This window comes from Carassius auratus, unplaced genomic scaffold (genome assembly GCF_003368295.1).
Source record: "Carassius auratus strain Wakin unplaced genomic scaffold, ASM336829v1 scaf_tig00215565, whole genome shotgun sequence".
NCBI lineage: Eukaryota > Metazoa > Chordata > Actinopteri > Cypriniformes > Cyprinidae > Carassius > Carassius auratus.
Window position 1 is genome coordinate 1,338,733 of NW_020528142.1, and position 23,041 is coordinate 1,361,773.

Here is a 23,041-nt window from a genome sequence, read left to right on the forward strand (position 1 = left end):
AAACACAGCACTCAGTATAAAACAAAGAACACTTACATTGTATTTTCATGTCTTTTGATGCTTAATCAGGTTTGATGATTTTCAAGGTTTTCCTTAAGGAACTTAAGGGATTTGCTATGAAATATCTGTTTCCAAACTTCTACAATCAGTTTCTCCTCAGCCATTTTGGATGTCCAAAATACAAGAGGAGTATTACTACCAAGAAATGGAAACCAACTGTCTAAGAGTTAAAGCATAAAAGTGTCAGCACATTAATTAAACAGTACTGCCGAAAATGTCTTCTGCTTAAATTCTTTTAAATTCAATAAATAAAATGACATATTTAGATAATAGACTTAGACAAACCTTCATGGCCTAAGTATCTTTGAGAAAACAAGAAAGAAACAAGGCAGCATTTCTGGATTGCCTTCATTTTAAACATTCTGTTTGGAATTTAAAACATGTGACCAACAAAATATAATGAATCTTGGCTGGGTCCGACCAAAACAATGCTACCTTTTACTGCTTAATACTTTATTGTGTTTATTCTGGTTAAGTTAGCGTATTCTATTGAAAAATACTCATAAAAATCATACAAACTAGAAGAAAAATCAAGAATCTTGCAGCCAGATGTGGCAGAAAAACCAACCAACCAACCAATCAAACAAACTTAAACGAGAAATGGAAAACTCAGAATGGATGGAGCGTGATTATAGAACGCTCTGAGTGAAGACAGGGAATTGCTGTTGCCTATTCTCTAAACATTAGGTGCAAAACAAGCACACACAAACACACACAGACTCTTCTTTCGTCTGTATGTAGGTCACTCTCTGGGGTAGTTTTTTCTCAAGGTCTTGAGGGACTCAGTGGGGTCTCGACCTCTCAGCCCTGTTTCAAACTCATTAGCATTCATCACCTTCTCGCACACTGGCCATTCTAATACTGCTCTCATTTCTATTACCATTCAGCACAGCGACCTAAATACACAAGCACACACAGACACACACACACACACGGAACGACTCCCTGAGGACATGCAAGCCCCATGTTGACAAGCCCTCTTGGTGGTCTGCTGATTCCACTGGGGCTAATAAAAAGCAACACTAAGGGTAATTGGTGCAGGTGACTCTGTAAACTCTGCCACAATTGCCATTTTTAGAGAGTATGTCTTGTGACTAGGCTCTTTTTAGACTATTTGTGTTATTCCTCAATTAACTACCATAATCTCTGGAAACAGACCTCAGGGGAGAGAGAGGTATTTACATATAGATTCACAATGATGTTTGCTCCCTAGACTTACGGTAATGATTCTGAGAGAACTAGAGAGAGGAATTAATATAGTTTGTGCATTGTATTCCAGCTAAATGTGCTGTCAGTTTATGTGGCTCCACGTGTCTGTCCTCTGTGGATGGGCTCTAAGTTAAAGGGTCTGTTTGCTTTGTGCTCATTCTAATATAACTAATCATTTGTTCAGGCTGGTTGGAGACAGCCCCTCAGAGAAAGCCCCTAAGAGCAGCTGGCATCGATCCCTGTCTCTCCTGACATACATTCAGAGTAAGGATGTGCAAAACAACGTATTTTTGGAAAATACTTTACTATAAGCTTTAGTTTGTTAATATTAGCCAAAGCATTCGGTATCATAGACTAACAATGAATAATAATGTTTACAGCATTTAATAATCTAGATCAGTCAATTATATTACTGATTTCTACATAGACATATGTTCATTGTTTATTATTTTTGTTAAATAAATATTAAACAGCACAACTGTTTACAACATTGATGATAATGAAAAATTAAACTGATGATTTTCTTTTTTTTGCAGGAAATCAGCATATTAGAATGATTTCTGCAAGGTCATCTCTGAAAAATATCAACTATCACAGGAATAAATTACGTTAAAATATATTTACACAGAAAACAGCTCAAATGTTTTACATTTTGCTTTGTTTTTATGGTATTTTTGATCAAATAAATGCAGCCTTGGTGAGCCTTTCATACAATCTTCTCTAATACTCACTTAAGATGCATAAAAAAAAAAAGAAATTGATTGATTTTAACTCCACGTAAGAAACTAAAACAAACTTCCTAAAATATTTGTTTAAATGTGTATGGCTGTAGCACTATAGTAAATGTGCTAATTAAAACACTACCACTGAAAATATCTAATGGTAAAATAAACACACACAAAAAAAACCCCACTTAAATTATATAAGAAAATCTAGCCAACCTTCATGACCCATTCCTAATTCAAAGCATTTGTGACAGAAAAAGAAGAAAACGAAAACAACGTTTTTGCATCACCTTCATGCTGGACATCATCCCCCCACACCCCTTTTCTTTTCAATCATGGAAAAAGTGCCAGCCATGCAGTTGCCAATCACAATTTGCATTCAAGGCCTGAGCAACATAAATCCAATTAAGTTCTCCCCAAATACAACATTTATGAAGCTTAAATGTCTTTGTGGAGCAAGGAGGACACAGGCTGAAGAGCTCATCAGCTTTTCTTTTCTCTTTCTCTCTTTCCCCCATCATCCCCGCTGTCCCTGTGATTTCCATAAATATAAATCCACTATTTACTCCCGTCCCTGGCAAATTCAGCAGAAAGATTTCCATTCTCAGTAGAAAAGACCTCAATTTGGAAATGTCCAATCTTGCTTGAATGGTGGGTGGGAGGGGAGCGATTTCCGGCATAATCATCTCTTTCTGAGTCCTATTGTGCAGCTGCATATTAAATGGTTAAAGTCACCGGAAACAGTGGGGGACTTAGAAGAGATTTGTAGTGGGAAATCATTTCCAATGTACTTCTTTGAAGTCAAGGTCAGAGTATGCATAAAGTGTGAGAGACACAGAAAGAGACAGAGATGGTAGGCGGGAGAAAGGATTGAGTCCATTGTCATCTATTATACTTTCCAGGAATCCCATAACACCTGGAGAGAAAACTTCATACATTTGCACATTTTTGTGAGTTCAAGGTGTTGTACACGCCAAGCAAGGGCACACGTGTTAAAGGCAAGGCCGTGAATCACTATTAAAGCATATGTACACCATGAATTCATTATTAATTTCCTCCTCAGAGAAAGGCGGAAGATTGGGGACAATGCGACCCCATTATAGAAAGCCATCTCTAATGAATAAAGGGGCTAATAAGGTCTGTAATATATGGAAATAGGATCCTGCTGTTATCATCTCCTGCCATTGACTGTGAGTTCTCATCCTGGCCAGAAGGGGGCGATGTGGGGACAAGGATACAACTTCAGCTCAAAGTTCCCTGTAGGTTGGCACAGATTCACAGACTGGGGTTATAATGTAATTTAACCCAACAGCTAACGCATGTCACAAGGTAGCAAGGTGAATCATTCGCCGCACTTCCATTAACGCCGAGACGCTGGGTTTACTACTCTTTCTTCTTCTCTCAATCAATCAGAGAGAAGTCAGGGAAGAAAGCTCTGACTTCTCAGTGGATCAGTCATTGCACAAATGAGCTGTGATCCAGATAGAGGACCCGCTTTCATCTTGTAACAGGCGGTAAGATCTATATTAAGGCTTCTTAGCTGCGTACGCTTCACACATGCGAATGTGCCAGTCTAGGTTGCTCAGCCAACAGTCGAGGCAAGAGGTAATAAAGTATTAAAATAAAAGGATGGGGGATTTCGAAAGCCAGAAGGATTCTGTTCCACGGTCGAGGGCGGCTCGCAGGAGAGGCTCATTACGTACCCATCACGTCGCAAAGTTTTCCGCATCTCTCTTTTAGTGCAGATGTCTCACGGAGAGCAAAAAGGGTGCGGATGCATTTTGTCTTCCCATCCTATGTTTCTTTTCCACCCTTATAAAAATGCCTCAGCCTGCTCCTTCAGAAGTAAAGTTAGCAAATTGGCAGAGGAGACGTCACCCCTCTAGCAACACGGCTCTGACGGAAGAGTCTTAGCCCACGCGAGAGGCTTGAGTGCACGAGGAGAGACACGTCAGCTTAACTTTGGCTTGTTAACTGCTTTAGGCAGATGTTATGTACTGTAGGGGGACTTTTCGCAGAGAATTGAAGGGGAAGATAAACAGCATACGGGGGACTTAGGACTAGCTGGTACACCAGACAGAGTTAAACAGAACGGTTTGTGACAGTACATGCATGGAATGGAAGGCAACAAATCTCTGTTGTGGTTTGCACTGTACGCATCAAACAGGCCTGGGTCTGCAGAACGGATCGAATTTATAAAAACCCACTGAAATGTTTGAGGGTTTAGTGTCACATTCCTGAGTAATGTTTCACAGCAAACATTTCGGCTGCCCTTCCTGTGAGAGACACAAAGAGAGTGAGAATGGGAGCACAGATATGCAGGTCAGAGTAAAATGTGAGCCGGTGGGAGTTGAGTTTTATTGGTGGCATGGTGTGAAATAAAAACACTGGACGTAGATGTATTTCTCTCACCGAATTGAACTCTAGGATCACACTGTCTTTGCATCCAGCTGTAACTATCCCTCTTAATTCCCCTCAGAGACCGGCATCTACGAGAAATGTCTCCTAGTACTCAGACTGTATTAAAGAAAATATGAAGAATATTACTTTCTGCATTGATTTTTTTGTATGCATTTCCCCAGCTTTGATTTTTCATAAGCATCTTGCCAAATGACAAATCACAAAATGAATAGAACTTACTAGAGAAATCAAATCCCTAGATCTTACACTCAGATTTTTTGTTCATTACTTTTACTTCAGATCAAATACATAAAACCCCTTAGATAATGTTTAAAGTGTTGAGACATGGATTTTGATTAATATCATTTTCACTATTCTAAAAAAAAAAAAAAAAAAAAAAATAGGATTATCAGTATCAGGATTTTCAAGTACATTTACATTTTTACTTAATTACTTTGTTATAAATTATTATTTATTATTATTAGTCAAAAGGTATGAATTGTTTATTAGATGGTTGGAAGCTGCATTAAGGGCAAATGATGGCAAATCAACATAATTAAGATATAATGCTTATTTCCCAGGTCTTCACATTATTTTGTCTGACCCCTTTATGTCTGTATCTGTAATTATTATTAATAATAATGTTCAGGGGTGTAAGTATGTTTTTTTTTCTCACAACTTTTCAAATTTAATTTGTAATTTAGCTAAAAATGGACAAAGAGGAAGTTTTCTGTCTTCCTATCTAATGTTCTAGGCACACGCTGGTTGCATGTAGTCAGTAATGCTGACAGCCCGGCAGAGTGGAACAGATATACAGAGGTGTGCTTGATCCCTGACAGGTGGGCATGGGTTGAGCCATTGACTGCAGAAAATATGACTTGCCCTCAGGCCTTGGAGGAGGAGTGGGATGCTGGATGAACTACAGTGGGCCGTACTGGGCACAGCATACAGAAGAACCAGCAACCCGAGGGGAGGGAGAGGTCTGGAGTCCACAGAAAGTCACAGAGGTCTGTGGATAAAGCCCTGCAGCATCCCACTAATGTTAACATTCTAATCCACATGTGTGCAGCAGCAGTCATGAAAGGCTGGTTGTAAGACTGTTTAAGAGTGTGTTTTTGTGTTAGTGTACATAAGTGAGTGAGAGAGAGTCTTCACTCAGACTTCTGCAGAGGAGACGCAGTGCGCCTGCACATATAAACACAAACACACACTCTGCCACACTCAGGAAAGCTGATTTTCTCAAGACCTCATATCCACCCCAAAAATTAATCCACAGCTTAATGCCTGGTATGGCTAGTCTGGGGTGCAACGTGCTGTGATGTGATAGGGGACCAAAAAAACATGCACACACACATACACGAGATTTCAATTTTGTTTGGTTAAAACAATGAACACACATATGAATTTATGACTATTAGACTATGGCTATAGTTATGACCATTTTTTTTCCTGGCAGTAAATCATTATACAATTTTAAGGATAGAGATCAAAATAGAATGTGTGAGGCAATTTATGTGGAGGACACTTACAGCGGAACATATACATTACAGTACAAAGACTCCAGAGAGAAATTGATTTCTTTCTCTGCTCATATCACTTGAACTTTCTGAGAAAATAACTAATTGTTTACCCATTAGACTGCATCAAATGTCTCAAATCAAACTAAATCTAGTTATAAAATAACAGATTCAGTATTTCTCAAATTGCTTCAATTTACTCAAATTGTCTCAGTTTGAGAGGAAGCTGCTTGGTGTGTGAGTTTTTCACCCACTGTTTTTAATTTAATTCAGAGGGAATTATTGCAATAATGGCCATATCTAGTATAATCAGCATTAGAAGAAACACATTTCTGATTAACTGTAGATGACTTGAAGGGTACATCAGACAAAAAATAAACAGATAAAAACATTTTAGTAAAAGCTGCTCTACTGCTTGTGATGCTGAAGATCACAAATACTAAACTCAGAAACATAGATTGACATGAGCTGTCGTAGAAAAGCTGGTAAAAAAAAAATATAATTATCAAGACATACCGGTATCTGTTTTAGGATTAGTGATTTGGAACAATATGTTACATTTGTGTTTCTGTATCTCAAACTTTAGATTAGATACATTTAAAATGATGTAATAATATTTTAATATAGTAGCTACTTTCACATCTAGGTGGAATAAAAAAATAAATAAAATAAAAAATAAAAAAAATTGTACAACCGTCTGTTCAAATTAAATGAAAATAAACCAAGCATAGTAGATTTTTTTTCCGTTGTACCGAAATAGTATGAACCCTGACCCCCGAACAATGGTATGTACCGAACCGTAACATCTGTGTACCGTTCCAACCTTACAATTGAAATACTATTTAATATTATAATATTACAAACTACTTATTTTTCTTTGTATTGTATTTATCTATGTGAACTTGCTAGACAGACTTGCTTCCCTGATGCACTTGAATCTTAATGGGTCTCATATTGTGTCTATTATTTGTAAAAACATACATTTTTATAAATAATTTCAGGTAAAATTAACTCTTTCTTTGGCCTCTTGGGGAGTATAAGAGACTTTATTTACACTAGTAATTAACAGTGTAAGACTGATTTCACTCACTCGTATGGGTTGCTGGGGTCTGCTCCTTGTAGCTCTGATGGGATGGGAATGCGTTTATAGTACATCTCCCAGTCAAAGGCTCCTCTCATGGCATCCCCCGCCTGTGCCTCATATCCAAAGTGGTTATGGTCAATCACGTCTATCATGGGACACACAATGGTTTTGGGGTTCTGTGCGATCTGGTCTGCAGGCAGAAGGCAAGGTGAGAAAAGGAGAAGAAAAGTTAAGTAAAGCTAGAAATCTACCAAGTCTCTTCACAAACACAGCGTGGAGAAGAGGAGGAACGAAAAGAAAGTGGAGGTGGTGCCTCTCAGGACTCTCCCTCCTCTCCTGGATCACTTGCTCTCCTTCGCTCTGCTTGGCTGAGTGTGGCGACCCTGTGAAATTTAAAGCCGCCACAGCCGCCTGGCGATTAGAAACAATTACAGCGCTTCAAAGTAGGTTTGCTCCATGGAGGGCCGAGCAGAAAGGACCCTCGGCCCTTAACTCTATCTCTGTCAGTCAGCAGCCGCTAAGCCGTCCCAGATCTGTCGCCCAGACTCTCCCTCAACACCACTACACTACTGGACCATGGAGATCGCAGAGAAAAAGCAAAAGAGAGGGAACAGACCTGGAACAGCGTGATCATATTCACAGTGATAATTCCTGATGGATGATCATTTTATTTTTAGAAAATTAAGTCTCTTAAAACACACTTTACTAGACTTTTATGAGCTTGGTTTTTATCCAAGGCAACTTACATTGCATATAAATTAGATATTTTATCTAGATAATCTATGTATTATTTGGGAATAAAACCTGACTTTGGCATTGCTATAGAACTATGCTTTGCTGTTTGAGCTATATATAAATTTTTATTCAGCATGGCTGCATTAAATTTATGAAAAATGACAGTAAGGATATTTGTATTTGTCTTCCAAACAGCATTTTTTTTTCTATTCATCAAATAATTATGAAATAGCACAACAGTTTTCATCAATAATTACAGGAAATGTTTCTTGAGCAGCAATTCACCATATTAGAATGATTTCTATTTCCCCCCGGAAAGTAATGAAAATTCCCACCACGGCATAATTTCCACCCCATCTCAAATTATGCGTTAATTAACATTCTTTGATGGAAATGACATTCTGAACACTTTTGTCTTGCTAACAGCAATATTTGAAAAGTGTCTTAAATACCTAAAATAATATTTAAGACAGGATGTTGAATAATTCAGCAAAATTTGCAGCCTGAAAGGAAAAAGATTTACACACAAAATATTTTCTATATTTTCACACATCACAACTTGTTTCATCTCAAGTGCTTCACTGACACTTCACACTTTCATATTTCCTGAAAAACTGATATTTTATATTTTTTACACAATAAATATTGAAACTCCTTATTTCACTGTTGTTTAGATAATAATAGGTTTAATACATTAAATGCAAAAAATCATATTTTTATATTTTTATTATGAAATGTCATAGTTTAAGATTTAAAGTCTAAGGGCCAGATTTACTAAACAGGGCAAATTAATGCAAAAGTGCAATTCCATAACAGGGAAATCTCCGTGGGTGATTTACTGACAATTAAAAAAAATAAATAAAAAAAAATAACACAGACGCAATATTTACATATCGATCAATGCAATATACCAAGCGCAGCGCCAATTAGCGTGGTTGCAAATAAGCAGAACTGATGCTCATCAGGTGCAATGACCTACTTACAACAAAGGCACAAAATAGTTTAAGAAAACTTTTTTGGGCGTTAAAAAATGGCACAAATACCAGTAATTTGATGAGTGCAAATGTTAGTAAATCGAGTTGCGTGATTCATTTTAATACTTTCCTCCCATAAATTTTGCCTCTGAAAGAGAAACCCCTACAAATGCATATTCAATAAGTTCAGGAGTAAAAATAACTGTCCACGCCTTGTCAGCACTAATTCTAAAATCTTTAAATCTTTAGTAATTCCTGACAGTACTATTTTAATGCCAGAAGACAGTTAGTTAATCTGGCCCCAAGTGTGGGAAGAGGGTTATAGTAAAAATCAATGCAAAAGGCTTTTGAAAAGCAGCAAAAATAAATTTTAAAAATATGGTAAAGCTTTTCCAAGACCCCTTTAAAAGGAAATTCATATAACACAAATTTGAAAAGTTGGAATGAGGTGCATGTAGGTTGTATGTTTTTTTTTGTAACACTAGTCATCAACCTTCACAAACATCCAGCATCAATCCATATGATGTGATGGCAACCAAAACACTGTCCTCACCAATGATAACTGTGTGGTCAGAGCAATTTAGCCACTTCTCAGGAGGTCTCCCATCCAGATACTAGTCAAGCTCAACTGTGCTCAGTATTAGAGGATAGCCAGTCGAGAGATGTGGGGCTATAATCTGTTGGGTTTCTCCTGCAGCAGACGAATTTCAGTGCCTTTTCTATTGTTGTATAGTGAATATAAGCAATTCTGTTAGTATACCAGTAGCTTAATTACAACTAAGCACAAATTACAAGAATACACGTATTGCAGTGGAATTCTACAAATAGCTGTTATGATTAAATTAAGTATTTACTGTCTGCTTTGTGTCTTTAGTTAGGATAGAGGACGTTTTCTGTCGAGAGCTGTTGGCTTTGCATTTACTTATGTGTGTGTGTGTGTGTGTGTCAGTTCAAGAACAGGCTTTCCTAAAAAGCTACCGCACAAACAACCACCTGCATTCTCCTGCCAACACTCACATATCATGCCTTTGTTTTCTCTCTGGCGCAGAGTATCCACTTTCCTTCCATAAGAACCCGCTCTGCTGTGCCGCTTACTGGGGATGAATCCTTTGTTTGATTCTTTATCCTGTTGCGGATGTATTTAAGTATTCTAATCTGAAAACCAAGGACTCCATCTGCCGTCTGCCCAGTTGACAAAGACAAATGAAGAAAAATTTAGAGGAAGACTAAGGAGATATTTATGAATTAGATTGGATTGATTTCTGTAAGAGTAGCAAAACAGGATCAAACCAGGCAGACCAGACTGCACATTGTAACAACATTTTAGTGCATTTCTAAAACAATTTGAAGACAAAGGACACAAAGATCACACTTAGGAGGACACAATTCTGGCACAAAGAAATTTTAGTTGTTTTGGAGATGCTGGATTATCCTACAGAAGACATAAGCTCTATCCAAAGGGGAATCATTTTCTCTGTGGAGGTCAGCTACATTTGTGTTTCTAAGACATACTTTATGACTATACTTCATGCATTTTCACACAACCATAGTAAAAATTACAGAGGAAATTACTGTTTTTCAGTGATCCTCTGATAAAATGTAATACTGTCTGGGTAGGTATTATCCTCATTTATTTTGACTGTCATCAATCATGTAACTAAAGCTAAATTTCACGTTGCTGTCTGTGTCACATTTATCTTCCATTTTGGTTTATATTTCCCTGTGTTTCTGTTCCACCTAGTTTTCATGTGTTCCTTGATAAGTTCATTTTATTCCACCTGTGTTAATTAATTATCATTTGTCTCAGTTCATTTAAGCCCTGTGTTCTCCCGAGTTCCTTTCTCCTGTATTAGTTTGAGCTTAGATGTGTGTGGTTGTCCTTTCTCTTCTCCTGAGTTTAAGCTGGAATTAAAGACTTTTTATCGAATGACTCCTGCATGCACTTCTCTCTATCCACAAATCCGTACAAATCTGTCTGGTGCACCTTTAATACAACTTTCTAGGTAAAAGTTTGTGGCAAAAGTGCTGTTGGCATGCTGTCTGACATAAATCAATAATTTAATTAATACAGACATCAGGGAAAACTGCAATTACTAGGGTCAGCTTCAGAAGTAGTTCTCATTTTAATTTTCTTCCTTACATTATTTATTTTAAAGATGTCTGTGATGCTTAGAATGTATTGTAATATGTGCAGCATTTATTGTAAAATGTGCTCAGCATTTATTTTACTGTGAGGCTCCATTTCTTTGATCTAAAACATCTTGAATTATTATAACAATTTAAAATAACTGTTTTATATTACATATTTTATGTATTTGTAGAAACTAGTACTGGTATAATTTTTTTTTTCATGGATACTTTAAGGAACATTAAGTTCTAAAGAACGGCATTTATTTGAAATAGAAATAATTTGCATCAGATCTGTCCTGGAGAGCATCAGTCTTGCAAAATTTAGTTCCAACCTTGGTAAAAATGGGTGCAAGGACTGGAGTTGAAAACTGCTGCTATAGAACACATGGGTACATCAATGCTAGAGTCAACAGGAAACAAAACAACGTATTGGCAGAGGAAGACTGCACAAACATGAACATAAATACAGGATAATTACTTAACAAGTGCACTGAATGACTATTTAAAATAGTTCCAGAGTTCAGGGAGGAGACAAAGGAGGGAGGAGCCAGGAAGGAGACAGGAGGGACATGGAGCAGGAGGAATCCAGCTAGTCCAGGCCACAGCTATAATGACGGCCCATGGTGAAGCCGATGGAGGGAGAAGCCATGGTGGAGAAATGGCTGGTGACTCCATGAGGCTGACCAATGACAGCAGAGCAGGTGGTGGAGGAGCCCGAGGCGGAGACGGAGAGCCGATGAGCCAGGGTATCGGGGAGGATCCGGAGGTCCTAGGTGGAGCCGATGGCATAGGTTACCGATGCGAAGATGTGGATCCGAGAGGCCATGGTGGAGCTAGAGTGACAGAGGACTGAGTTGGAGCCGGAGGGATGAAGGCAAAACCAGAGGAGTGGTGTTCAAAAGTGCAGGACGGTAGACGCTGGAGGGACAAGGGAGCCCGGCGGAGCTAGTGGACTGCGGAGAGGAGGCAGCTAGGAGCCATGGTGGATCCGACGGGTCAACGGGCCGAGGCGGAGTCTAGGCCTTGGAGGCTGGAGGCAGAGTCAATGGAAATTCCAGCCACAGTGACACTGAAGGTGAGGAGAGGGGCTGCCAGACAACAGCAGAGGAGGAGGCAGGAGTGGGTGGGAGGGCAGTCATTTGTGAGCCTCCATAAATTCAGGGCTAAACTTTAGAACAAGAACCCCTTTTGGCTAAACACAGGAACAGGATTGCACTTTGGAGGAGGGGACACTTGAGGGCACTTTCTAGGAGCGGGCACTGGATGGGCATTTTCTAGGAGTGGGCACCTTCTTGGAGTGGGAACTGGAGTGTTATCTGAACCGGATTCGGGGGCTGGAGCCCTCTCCTCTTCATTTTGGCACTTTCACCGTGCCATACTCAGCTCACCCTAAGCCACGGTGCTCCTCTCCATGCTCACACTTGCCAGTGTCCACTCCACAAAGGTGGTGAATTCCTTTTGAGGGCCATCTGTGGACGATGGCGCACTGCACGCTGGGTCGAGGCTGGTATCATAGAATGCGCAGAGTGTGTTGACTGGGTAGGTGGTGAGATGGGTAATAGCCAGAAATAGTCTGGTATGACCCTCCAGCGTTTTTCTCCCTGCTCCAACAGGAGGAAGATGTATTCAGGGAGGGCAAGGGGATCTATAAGGAAAATACTATGAAAACAAAAACGAGAAACAAAACAAGCAATTTAAACTGTTGTTGGTCAGTTCTTCTGTCACACTTGATTCCTTAGGAAGCATGCTGGAGGCACAAGTTTAATCCATAGAACGGTGGGAGCATCAATACTGGAGACAACAGGAAATACATCAATGTAATGAGTAGAACCGACAGAGGAAGACTGAACAAACAGGAACTTAATTACAAGGGGTACTTACTAAAAGCAGGTGCACTGAATGACTAATTAAACTAAAAAAGGACAGGAACATGACCAAATAAGAACAAAAAGAAATAGAAATGCGGGCAAACCATGACACAGAACAGTCCAATGGTCAGATAGAACAGTTTGACAAAGGAATTAATGTATACAAAAGGTATTAAATCAATTGCTTTTATATTATTAGTAGAGGTACATTATAAATATAGGCAATTTATTAATGCGCATTTCATCAGTAAAGTCGGTTCTCTAATCAGCAGTAAATTCCATCAGGTGTTGGAATTTACAGCTGATTATATATCCGGCTTTACAGATGAGATGCGCATTAATTATTAAATGGTATTTATCGTGCACCCCTAATAGAAAGGCAGATATTATAATACTTTCTCGTTTGCAGTCAGCATTAAGCAAATACGCATTTATACAATTTAAAGAAATCTTTGAATGACTAATGAACATTTAATATCACAAACCTTGCAAACTTAGTTGAAATCCAGCCTGTGATATCTTGTGAAGTGTGCATTTTTATCCAGCATGATCACATGTTTTCTGTGTGACGGTCGGTGAGTGTTAATTGAATGCTTTAAAATTTTAACTCATGACTTAAAATTATGCTGCGCTTTATGCATTTACCCACTGTCATATTCATGTAATTTTCTCTGTGTGCTGTATGTAAAATGAGTGTTACCCTGGCTTTATTTGAAAAATATTATTCCCAGTGCACACTGACTTAACAGAAAACTGAGTGCCCTGTTGGTTACAGTGTTCACTTCCTTTTTAATTATATTTTTGTTAAATATTTATTTATTTGTGAAAAATATGTTGTCATCTAACATATAAGTATGTCATTTTACACATACATGTTTTAATACATTGTCAAATTATTTCAGATTTCTTAAATATAAATTAAAATGTGAATAAAAAATTATATCGGCTTTATATCGGCTATCAGCCTCCCTGCTTTCCAAGATTAAACCATTATTGGTCGACCACTAATTTTCACTTCACATGTCTCTGTCATTTCAATCTCTCTCATGCTGCACAGCTGAGCTGTGTTTATCAGGTGTGTGTTAGTTCTGCGCAGCAATTTTTTCCTCTAAAATTTTGATGTGCATCGTCTCAGTTAATACGTGAAAATAGCAAATGATGCGATCACAAAACAATCAGGAAATAAGACATTACATGCAAATATTTAAGTTATAACATGTAAATACATAGGCCTAGTCACCAGTGGTGCAAAAACTTAACTCGAAATGTAATATCTTTGGTCGCAAATGTGACCTGTTTTAGTCGCAATTCGGAGCCCTGGTAACACTCTTAGATCTGCCAAAGGTTTATTTATATATATATAAAATATACAAAATTGTAAATATTATATATATATATAGTTTGTTTACCTTGGTCAATCCATTTTAAAGGCATAAAATATAGGTGTATCTGGCCAGATTTAATTTATAAATAGTCTGTTTGCGTATTATCTAACAAGCAATGATCTGATGAGAAGACTGGTGTAGCCCAGTCCTTCACATAACAGACCAGAGCTCTATTTCAAACGGCCCGCGAGATAGTACCTGCTGTAACCTTGTACATCAGCTCCACTCTAATCATACATGCCAGACCGCATCCCAGCATGCCTCTCAAAGGACATACGTAGCTCACTGTACCCAATTAGAACTCACCGTGCTGTGCCCACATCTCTGGGACGACCACCTAATGTTCAGCCCAGCAAAAAAAATAAATACATAAAAATAAAAATAAAACCAGATCAAGCCAACTAACTTAAAACCAAGCTTGCATCAGATCAATAAGCATCAATATGTGCAAAAAAATTGCTGAAGTAGGCATTTTAATACATCTTATAACAGGGTCATGCTCATCAAAAGCTGTCTGGATTTGCAATGCTCATGTGGCACAGTGGGATACGGTATAAATTCTATCCTCAATGAGTCTGAAAACAAGAAAGGTTTTTCTGTGATAAAAGGAACAAGCCATAGACAAGAAACAAGGAGATGGAGGATTTTAGTTTTTTTTTTTTAATCAACCGGCTGCAGGGGAAAGACTTTGGATGGGAAAAAGCAATTGAATTTTGAAATTGCTAGATTCAAAAGAGAAAGATAAGCACAAAGAACATTCTGTGGGATTTTCAGTGGCTTGTGTTTTCTCACAGGCATAAAAAAACTGAGAAATCTGTGGCTACGTGCTGCCGCCAGGGTAGGCAGTTTGTTTTATCTGGACTCACCGAGCAGGGGTGGCAGCCAGTTGATGTTGGCTTCACAGTGAGAATCCAGGAAAGTAAGGACTTCTCCTCTAGCCACCGATGCTCCCAGCAGCCGTGTGCGGATCAGACCCTCTCGCTTTTTGGTGCGCACGATACGGACCTTAGGAAATCTGGACATGTACTCCGCCAGATGTGCCTTCAGGTGCTCTGAAAAAAGTGGCAGAAAAAAAAGACAAAAATTACTAGAAAGACTGCACAGGGAAAAAAGGAAATTACATAAGTCCAGGCTTGTGTTCTGTTAAAAAGAAAAAGGAGGAGGATTGATCGTGTGTTGCGGTGCAGTGGTGCGGTAATTTAATCTCGGAATTGTTTCTCCATTCTCATGGCCCCATTCAAGGGCATTAATGTTTAACACCCCATAAGATTCCACCGTTGTTAACACTTAAATGAATTGTTGAATATCTTCGTTTCTAGAATATTAATCAGAACAAACAGACCCAATGTTAATTCTTTGGATAAACTTGATTCAACTGCAGTGGTTCTACATGCTGGAAATGAGTTTTCTTAACCCAAAAATTACCATAAAGGCCCGATTCTAGAACTCACTGCCCTTTCTCAGTCAAAGCCATGAAAATGATTCATGTAGTCACACAGATGGATCCAAGTAAATTTCCATTTTCAAAACTCAACATAGTGAAATTATGACAAAATGCTCCATAATTGCTGCATTAGCTCATTAAATTTATATATTTATATATATAGCCCAACACTGCTACATTTGTAAATTAGCTTTCAATGCAATGTTTTTCAGCCAATATGAAAGCACAAACATCTTTAATTACATGAACATGGAAACACAAACGAAAAGCGAAACAGATGGAAAAAGTAGATTTTCTTAGTGCTAGTCTGGGAGTGGGTAATGTATTTGACCCCTTTCAGTGACAGCACAAAGAAACAGCAAAGCCAGTCCTTTCAAAATGGGGAACACAAAAATGGAGGGAAGTCTTATCTTTCCACACATTACTGTTTGTTCATTTTCAGAAGCAGCAGGAGTTTGCTGCAGCTTGTCAACCGTTTTCATATTATTCAAATAAAAAGCATTAATACCTACACAAACTCAATCACCGCTTCCCAGCTGCTGTGTCTGTGCATGAGTGTGTATGTGTGTACATTTGACTTAGATGCTTTGGAGGTACCAAATACATGGGCTTTGGATTACCACCAATAACATAAATCCATTAGGTGCAGCAGCCATGTGTTGATGGAAGGTTTGAACTGAAAGGACCGGTAAATTTCTTCATTACGTATGAAAGCCATGAAGCAGGCATCATTAAAGTTATGCACATGAAAAGAGTCATGCTTTTGACTAAAAGGTTTGTCTGTTATGTGTGACTTCAAGAAGGAATCATTCATACATTTAAAAACCTCTAACGTTTTCAGTTTAAGGATGCTATAATGGTTCTTCCTGCTCCATCAATCCTGATGTCTTCAAATCAAAACACTACATTTTTTTTCAAAGCACACAAACAATGTTTGAAAAATGCATCTCTAAACAGCTGATATACATTCACAACACCTGTGGTGTCCCTAATAGGGATGAGCATGAGCACTTGAGAACTAAAGTACTTAGAAATGACAGTAATGATCTGTAATTACTTTCTTTCCCCCCCCCCACCCAATTATATACAAACATGTCAAAAATAGTTTTCTATTTAAAAGTGTCAGTTACAGTGCATGCATAATTTCCAAGCCAATGAGCATTTCATTGTCATGGCCATGCCTTTATTTATAATTTGTTTATATAAAAAAAAAACAAGATCAGAATATCAACTTGCCTAATAATTATGCAATTATGTAAGCTTGAAATGCAGAAGGAATGTATGTAAGCCTTAGGCCCCGTCCACACAGAGACGGAGGTTACCCCAATCTGATCTTTTTTTTCCTCGTCTCAAGAAATATCCGCGTCCACACGAAACCGCATAATGATGTAGTATACATGCCAGACTAGTATGTGGCACTGTAATTCTGCCACAGAGATACACTAAAAACAGAGAAGAAGACTTGGACTATGCTCATAAACCTTGCGCGTGATACACAAACGAACATGGAACAATACATTTATTAATCAGAGTTAATGTTATTTAATAAAAGGACAATCGTTCAGTGTTTGTTCATGTTTTTGTTGCTGTTACGTGACGTAGAGGTGTCTGACTAGGGGGGAGACGTGGGCTGATGATGTCATAGTTTCACAAAATATACGGATTAGCCGTCCAGACGAAAACGCAAAGACAGCGTTTTAAAATTTATCCACTCTGGGACCCGGTTTCAAAAAATAGCGGTTTCACCTTATGAAAATGCCGGATCCGTGTGGACGAAACGCCTATCCGATAAAAAAATTGTGCGTATTCACAGAATCACGTCTCCATGTGGACGGGGCATTAATTTCCAATGAAACCTAATGGTGTGTGCTCATCAAAAAAGAAGCAAATGTTTGTATTATGTTACTTGTTTTTTTTTCATGCCAATCGCGTGAATAATAACATAATAATGCTGTCTTCTATTTTCTGATAAAATCGGACATGTAAAATTGGACATGTCAATGAGCTCTTCGCTGATTGGCTTGCGTGACGTCATGTAAATTTCTCACTCAAGGTGTAATTTTACATCTTGCATCGAAGATGCTATTGAGACGAATATCTTGTGTTTGCGTCAATCACAATGCCCAATTTGTGTCATTCGTTTCTTTGCATTGACTTTGTATTTAATCTACACACACAAATAATTCAATTCACTTTTGGTGTGCACACTGGATAACACTACAGAGCTTTGAAAAAATTGCAACAACATTGTCTCAACCAATTGCAAGCTGTTTGTCTAAACCAGTGGCAATATGCAGGAGTGTTCAGGAAACCTGTATCAAAACAATCATTAATTTTATTTTAATTCTGAAAATTTTTAGTAATACATTTAATTTCTTCTGATCTGTTGTTTTTCCCTTTTGTTTCTAAGGGAGAATATATTTAACAATAAACCATGTGACATGATATTTACATGTATAATGTCTACACACGTCCGGTAAACTCCAAAGAAGACCCATTGTGTCAGAAATGGAGCACTGCATATTTCTTTTTAATATGGCACTGAAAAGATTGGCAACTTAATGATAGTAGCACTTCAGCCCCTCAGAGAGTTTCTGGTTTGTGTATAGAGAGCTCACTGTAGGCCCCCAATGCAATTATAAACATTCCAAACAGAGCAGGACATCTGTGATGAAAAATAAAAGAGTATATTAGCCGATGGGGAGACAGTATGTGGGGCGTGCATCTGGTGGACGTCTAACAGCAATGTTTGCTGTTTCTCTTGTTCTTTTTTTTTCAGGCCAGAGGCCAAACTCACTTCAGGGAACCTCCAGCTGCATCCTCACTGTCTACTAAACTCAGACAAAGTCACCTGCCAATGCAAAAGTTGCATTCAACCCTTTCTTTTTGTTGCTTTCCCTTTCGCTCCCTCTGTTCTTCTCAACTCCCAGGGTGTCTGGCTTTCAAACAAATGGCCCCAATAAAAGTGACAGCCTCAATATGAGTTGCCACTGCTCTCTGATCCCACTGAGCTGAGGTGGGGAGGAGACTCGCAAAACTTTTCCAGGCCGCTGTTGTTAGTGTAAGTGGCTCACAGAAGCGAAAGTGTCAGGTGGGTTTTCTCTCTCTCTTTTTTCCATGTTCTACGAGCGCTTGATTAAACGAGGTCATAAATCATTGGTGCTGATGCGTGGCAGGCCGAGCGCTGGGGAAGGAAGTGACAAATAAACAGTTATGAGGAAAAGGCAAAGTTTCGTATCCCGCTGGCATATGGCTGACAAGCCATGATGAAGGGCAGGCACATTCTCTGCTTTGATGGTTTGCAGACAGACCTCTCTGGGCCACTACCTTCCCAACCTGGGTGGAAAATTTCATTTTTCTCTTTCCCTGGTGGTCTGTCATTAAGACAGATGGTCGAGAACCACTTGCCCCCGTTCAATGTTTTGATGGTTTTTGAGACAGGAGCATGTCTTCCCGCACTGTACCCTTCAAATCACATTCAAATCAACATTGGTGAGATGTGAGACTCTCTGAACACTGCTTCATAAGAGCTACAGAGGGGCTAAAATGACCAGTCTCTGCAATTCAAAATTAACGAGCCAGAGATTCACACCAATGAGTCACTTGCTTTAATTGTTGCTGAGTTACTGCATGAACTCACTTAGAACTGTATTGTTTTACTGGTGTGGTTGGTAATAGGCAGACAAACGAATATCCGCTATTATTAGCTGAGAGGCATAAAAGATTATAATTGCAGCTCTGACCATATGGTGCCCTTTGGTATCCTTTTTTGCAAACTATCAAAGGACACTTTGAATCTTGATCTTTAAAGTGAGTTTCTAAGGTTATTTGGGGGTGAGTGGTGTGGCATAATAAAACAGAAAAGCAAAAGATGTACACACAGAATATCTAATAGGGTCAGGACACACAATTGAGCCACACATACATACAAACAAAGAACAATGTGAAAATTAGCTTTTCAAAGTTAATTAGTAACATAAATATGTAAGCTTGTACAACAAAAACAGCTGGATGCAAAAGACACTGTGTGTGTCTCTGGGTGATTGTGTGTTATGTGCAATTACAGACACTGTAGAAATGCTGCTGAGAAACTGATATAAGATTTTTTGGAATTAATCACATATTTATTCTACACTGAAGCAGATTTATTTTGCTTCAGAATCTTAATTTTTTTTTATAATTCAAATTTAAAATCATCAAATAATTCCAGCTTTGGTGAACATAAGATACACTTTTCAAAAACATGAACAAAATGTAGCTGACCTCAAACTTAAACGGACAGTCCACTAAAAATTTAAATCCTGTTTTTATTTACTCAATTTAAAGTTGTTTCCACCCTGTATAATTTTACTTAATTTACATTATACTTATCCAAGACCTGCAAAACCCTGCAAATCAATCATTTACTGTAAGATAAACAAGTGCCCTATTTCCGACATGACTAGGTTATCAATCTTGGCATGTTGCATCACTCACCAAGTATTCCTTCCTCACTAAATGTGATTTAGCTAGTGCAGGCTTGCCGAAATGGACACATTACAGTGAATGAATTAGCTGTTTTGTCTCGGCATGCATGTCATTGGGCTCCAGTAATGCTGCTGTCATTGTAGTCAGGATTTGTCTGTGGCCCCCAGAGAACAGGCACAGAGAATAAAACATCCGCTAAGCACAGGCACCTTGAGCGCTCCATTGCCACTGCCTTTATTTATAATATACTGTGTGTTTTTGAAGCCTGCCGTTGGCCACTGTGTGAATAAAAGAAAGGCACCTGGCCCCCTTATTGCCCTGCTTGTTGGCTTCGATTTACTTAACCTCTGTTTTCCTCAGGGGGAGGGGGAAGATATGCACTCCCTAGAAGCATTCATAAATCCATTTCTGCAGCGAAATCAATGTTCAGACTCAATCACAATTATGTAAAGAGGAGCAGAAAATAAGTCCTGCGCAGGAAACCCAAAGGGATCCTGAACATAGAACAAGGGAAATGTCTAATAATGCCTGACAATGTGGCAAATTATTTTGTTTTGCAATAAGCCTTTCTCAAATGCAGGGAGACAAGTTTCATTCAGAGTTTGGTCATCAAAGCACCAAAAAAAAAGAATTTGAAACTCTCATAATTTAAGAAGCTAACAGACAAACAACAACAACAACAACAAAAACAACTTCAAGACAACTTTTAAATATTGTTCCTCTCTGCAACACTTGGCATAAACCTTCAAGATGCTGCTAGCTAATTAAAATGTGAGCCTAACCTCAATTCAAATCGAAACTGGTATTGAGCACAAAAGTGAACAAGATTCACAACATAATTTGTTCCAGGACTGTTTTTCAGCGACTTAAGGACCATCAAAAAGGTTTTCAGTTTTACTTTACAAAATAGCACCAGAAAGTGTTATTTTGACACAGTTTACTTACTGTTTTTGTCTTTTCACAAAAATAAATAAATAAATTTAATAAAATCCTTACAATATAGTCAATATTTTATCATGTTTTATCAACTAATTTGTCAATGTTACTAAATTGTCATAAAATTTCACCTGATGAAAACAATGTTTCAGTTTGACAAGTGCAAAATTAAAATAAACGGACGTTTTATATATTAAACGCGACAACATTTAACCAAAATGTGTGAACGATTTGAGCTGCTGTGTTCATTCACTTTAATTTCATGGAGCTCAGGCAGAGCAATTCCTGACATTATTGAAACAATCATACGCTTTCCAGATTTCACTCCTTCAAATAACAATGTAAGTGTATTATTAATATCTTTTAGTCTACGTTTTCTTGTGATAGTCATTGTCATCAGCAGAATGTTTTAATATAATGGTTTAATTACTGTCATAATGTGCATTTTGTCTCATCTTCATTATCGCTGAAAAAAAAAAAAATCTAAAGACTTCATTAACAAGCGTTTTTTGTCAGTAATTTCACTGATAAGATTAAATGGATTGTTCACCCACAAATGAAAAACCACATTCCTGGTAATCCAAACTTTTTTTTCTTCAATAGAAGACAACAGGAGATGTTTTGAATGACGAGGAATACAATTTTTTTGTTACGCTGGTAACATCACCAAACAACTGCTAACAAAAAACATTCAACATTCAACACAATCAGTTCTAGAGTATGAAAGGACGCGGTCTTTGAGGTTATAATTACAACCAAACCTCTACTCGGAAGCACGAATATTATCTGTTGCGAAAGAAAAGCTCTTTCATGCAACATTAAACATCTCAAATGGAGGAGGAGGGAAATAAAAAGACGTTTCATTATATTTCTGTATTCCTCCTCCTGCTGAACACGAGTCAGAGACTATGGGAAACAGAAGACCTCGGAGGTGAAAGGCTTATGTTGGGTTTTAGGGTTAAAGAGAGACATTCACAACAGTCTGCTGTCTAGAGGATTCAACACAAGCTTACAGGACTCTGGGTTGAGTAGGCGGCATATTCTGTTTAGGAACATGTCGACTGTTTCAGAAAAGGATGTTTTCTTCTCATCATTTTCACTGAATTTCAAAGTCAAACTTCTCAAACTTTAACGCTAAGATTTATTAACCCATTAAAATGTCAAAAAATGAAAAAGGGCAAGTGACCTGGCCATAGATTTTCAGGAGAAGTAGAGGAGTTGTGTGGGCGATCACAGTTAAAGATGAGGTAGCTACATATTGATATGCGAGGACAGCAATTGATATTCCTCTGACAAAGTTTGCTGCGTAGGGTGTATGATAATTAATTCGGCTTGTGTTTCAGACAACAATTGCTATAGCCTAAGAACAAAGACCCGGCCTGGGTCCTATTGATCCGCCAACTTTGTTTGCCTGTGGACGAGAGCAGCAGGAATAACTGTCAAGGCAAAGAGAAGTGTGACTTCTCCACTGTGATGACCAGCACCCTCTCTGCCGCAGCCGTCCAATCAAAGGCCAGGTGGGTAATTGGCCAGGCTATTGTTGGTGAGGCTAGACAGCGGCAGGGGAAACAGAGAGGTGAAGCCCCTCCATTAGCCTCCCTCCAGTCTTCTCATAGAGCCCACATCACAGCGTTCGTTTGTTTATCGCTGAGGGGGAAATGCGGCATCTCTCTGGACGCGGCAGGAAAGTGTGCGCCTGCAGTGGTCCCTCATTAATGGAAAGCCTGCCTCCACACAAGGCAGGTTTTGTTTGAAAGATTTAGCGGTCGCTCAATGCGGCTCTATTGAAAGAGACAAGGTCATACATCTCGGTGTGGAGCGGAAAGCACGTCAAGCAACAATGAAGCACTACACAAGCTGATTACTAGCCAAACAACCCACTCCCCATTCTCTGCGGTGGATACATGGAGAGCGAGACACACGGAAACCAGAACTAATGTCACTCTGCCTATTAGTATTGTGCATGTTTGAAAGAAAACCAGACAATGACATTTATTCTTAATTTTTTTGTAACATCAAGGACAAACAGTAGATTTTCTTTCATCAACACAAAATTGAATATCTAGATGGAACATTTCCCCCCAACAGTCTCCAAAAAAAACAGTTT

The 23,041-nt window shown here is 38.5% G+C and overlaps 1 protein-coding gene across 1 annotated transcript in view; it reads right to left on the bottom strand.

Annotated features, from left to right (window-relative positions):
- Positions 1-23,041, bottom strand: part of galntl6 (polypeptide N-acetylgalactosaminyltransferase like 6) — a 192,109-nt gene that overhangs the window by 15,889 nt on the left and 153,179 nt on the right. The window contains exons 6-7 of the mRNA XM_026260582.1: positions 14,954-15,139; positions 7,002-7,185 (exon numbers count right to left, since the gene is read on the bottom strand). Of these exons, the coding sequence (XP_026116367.1) occupies positions 7,002-7,185; positions 14,954-15,139 (370 nt within the window). The remainder of the gene's footprint in view (positions 1-7,001; positions 7,186-14,953; positions 15,140-23,041) is intronic.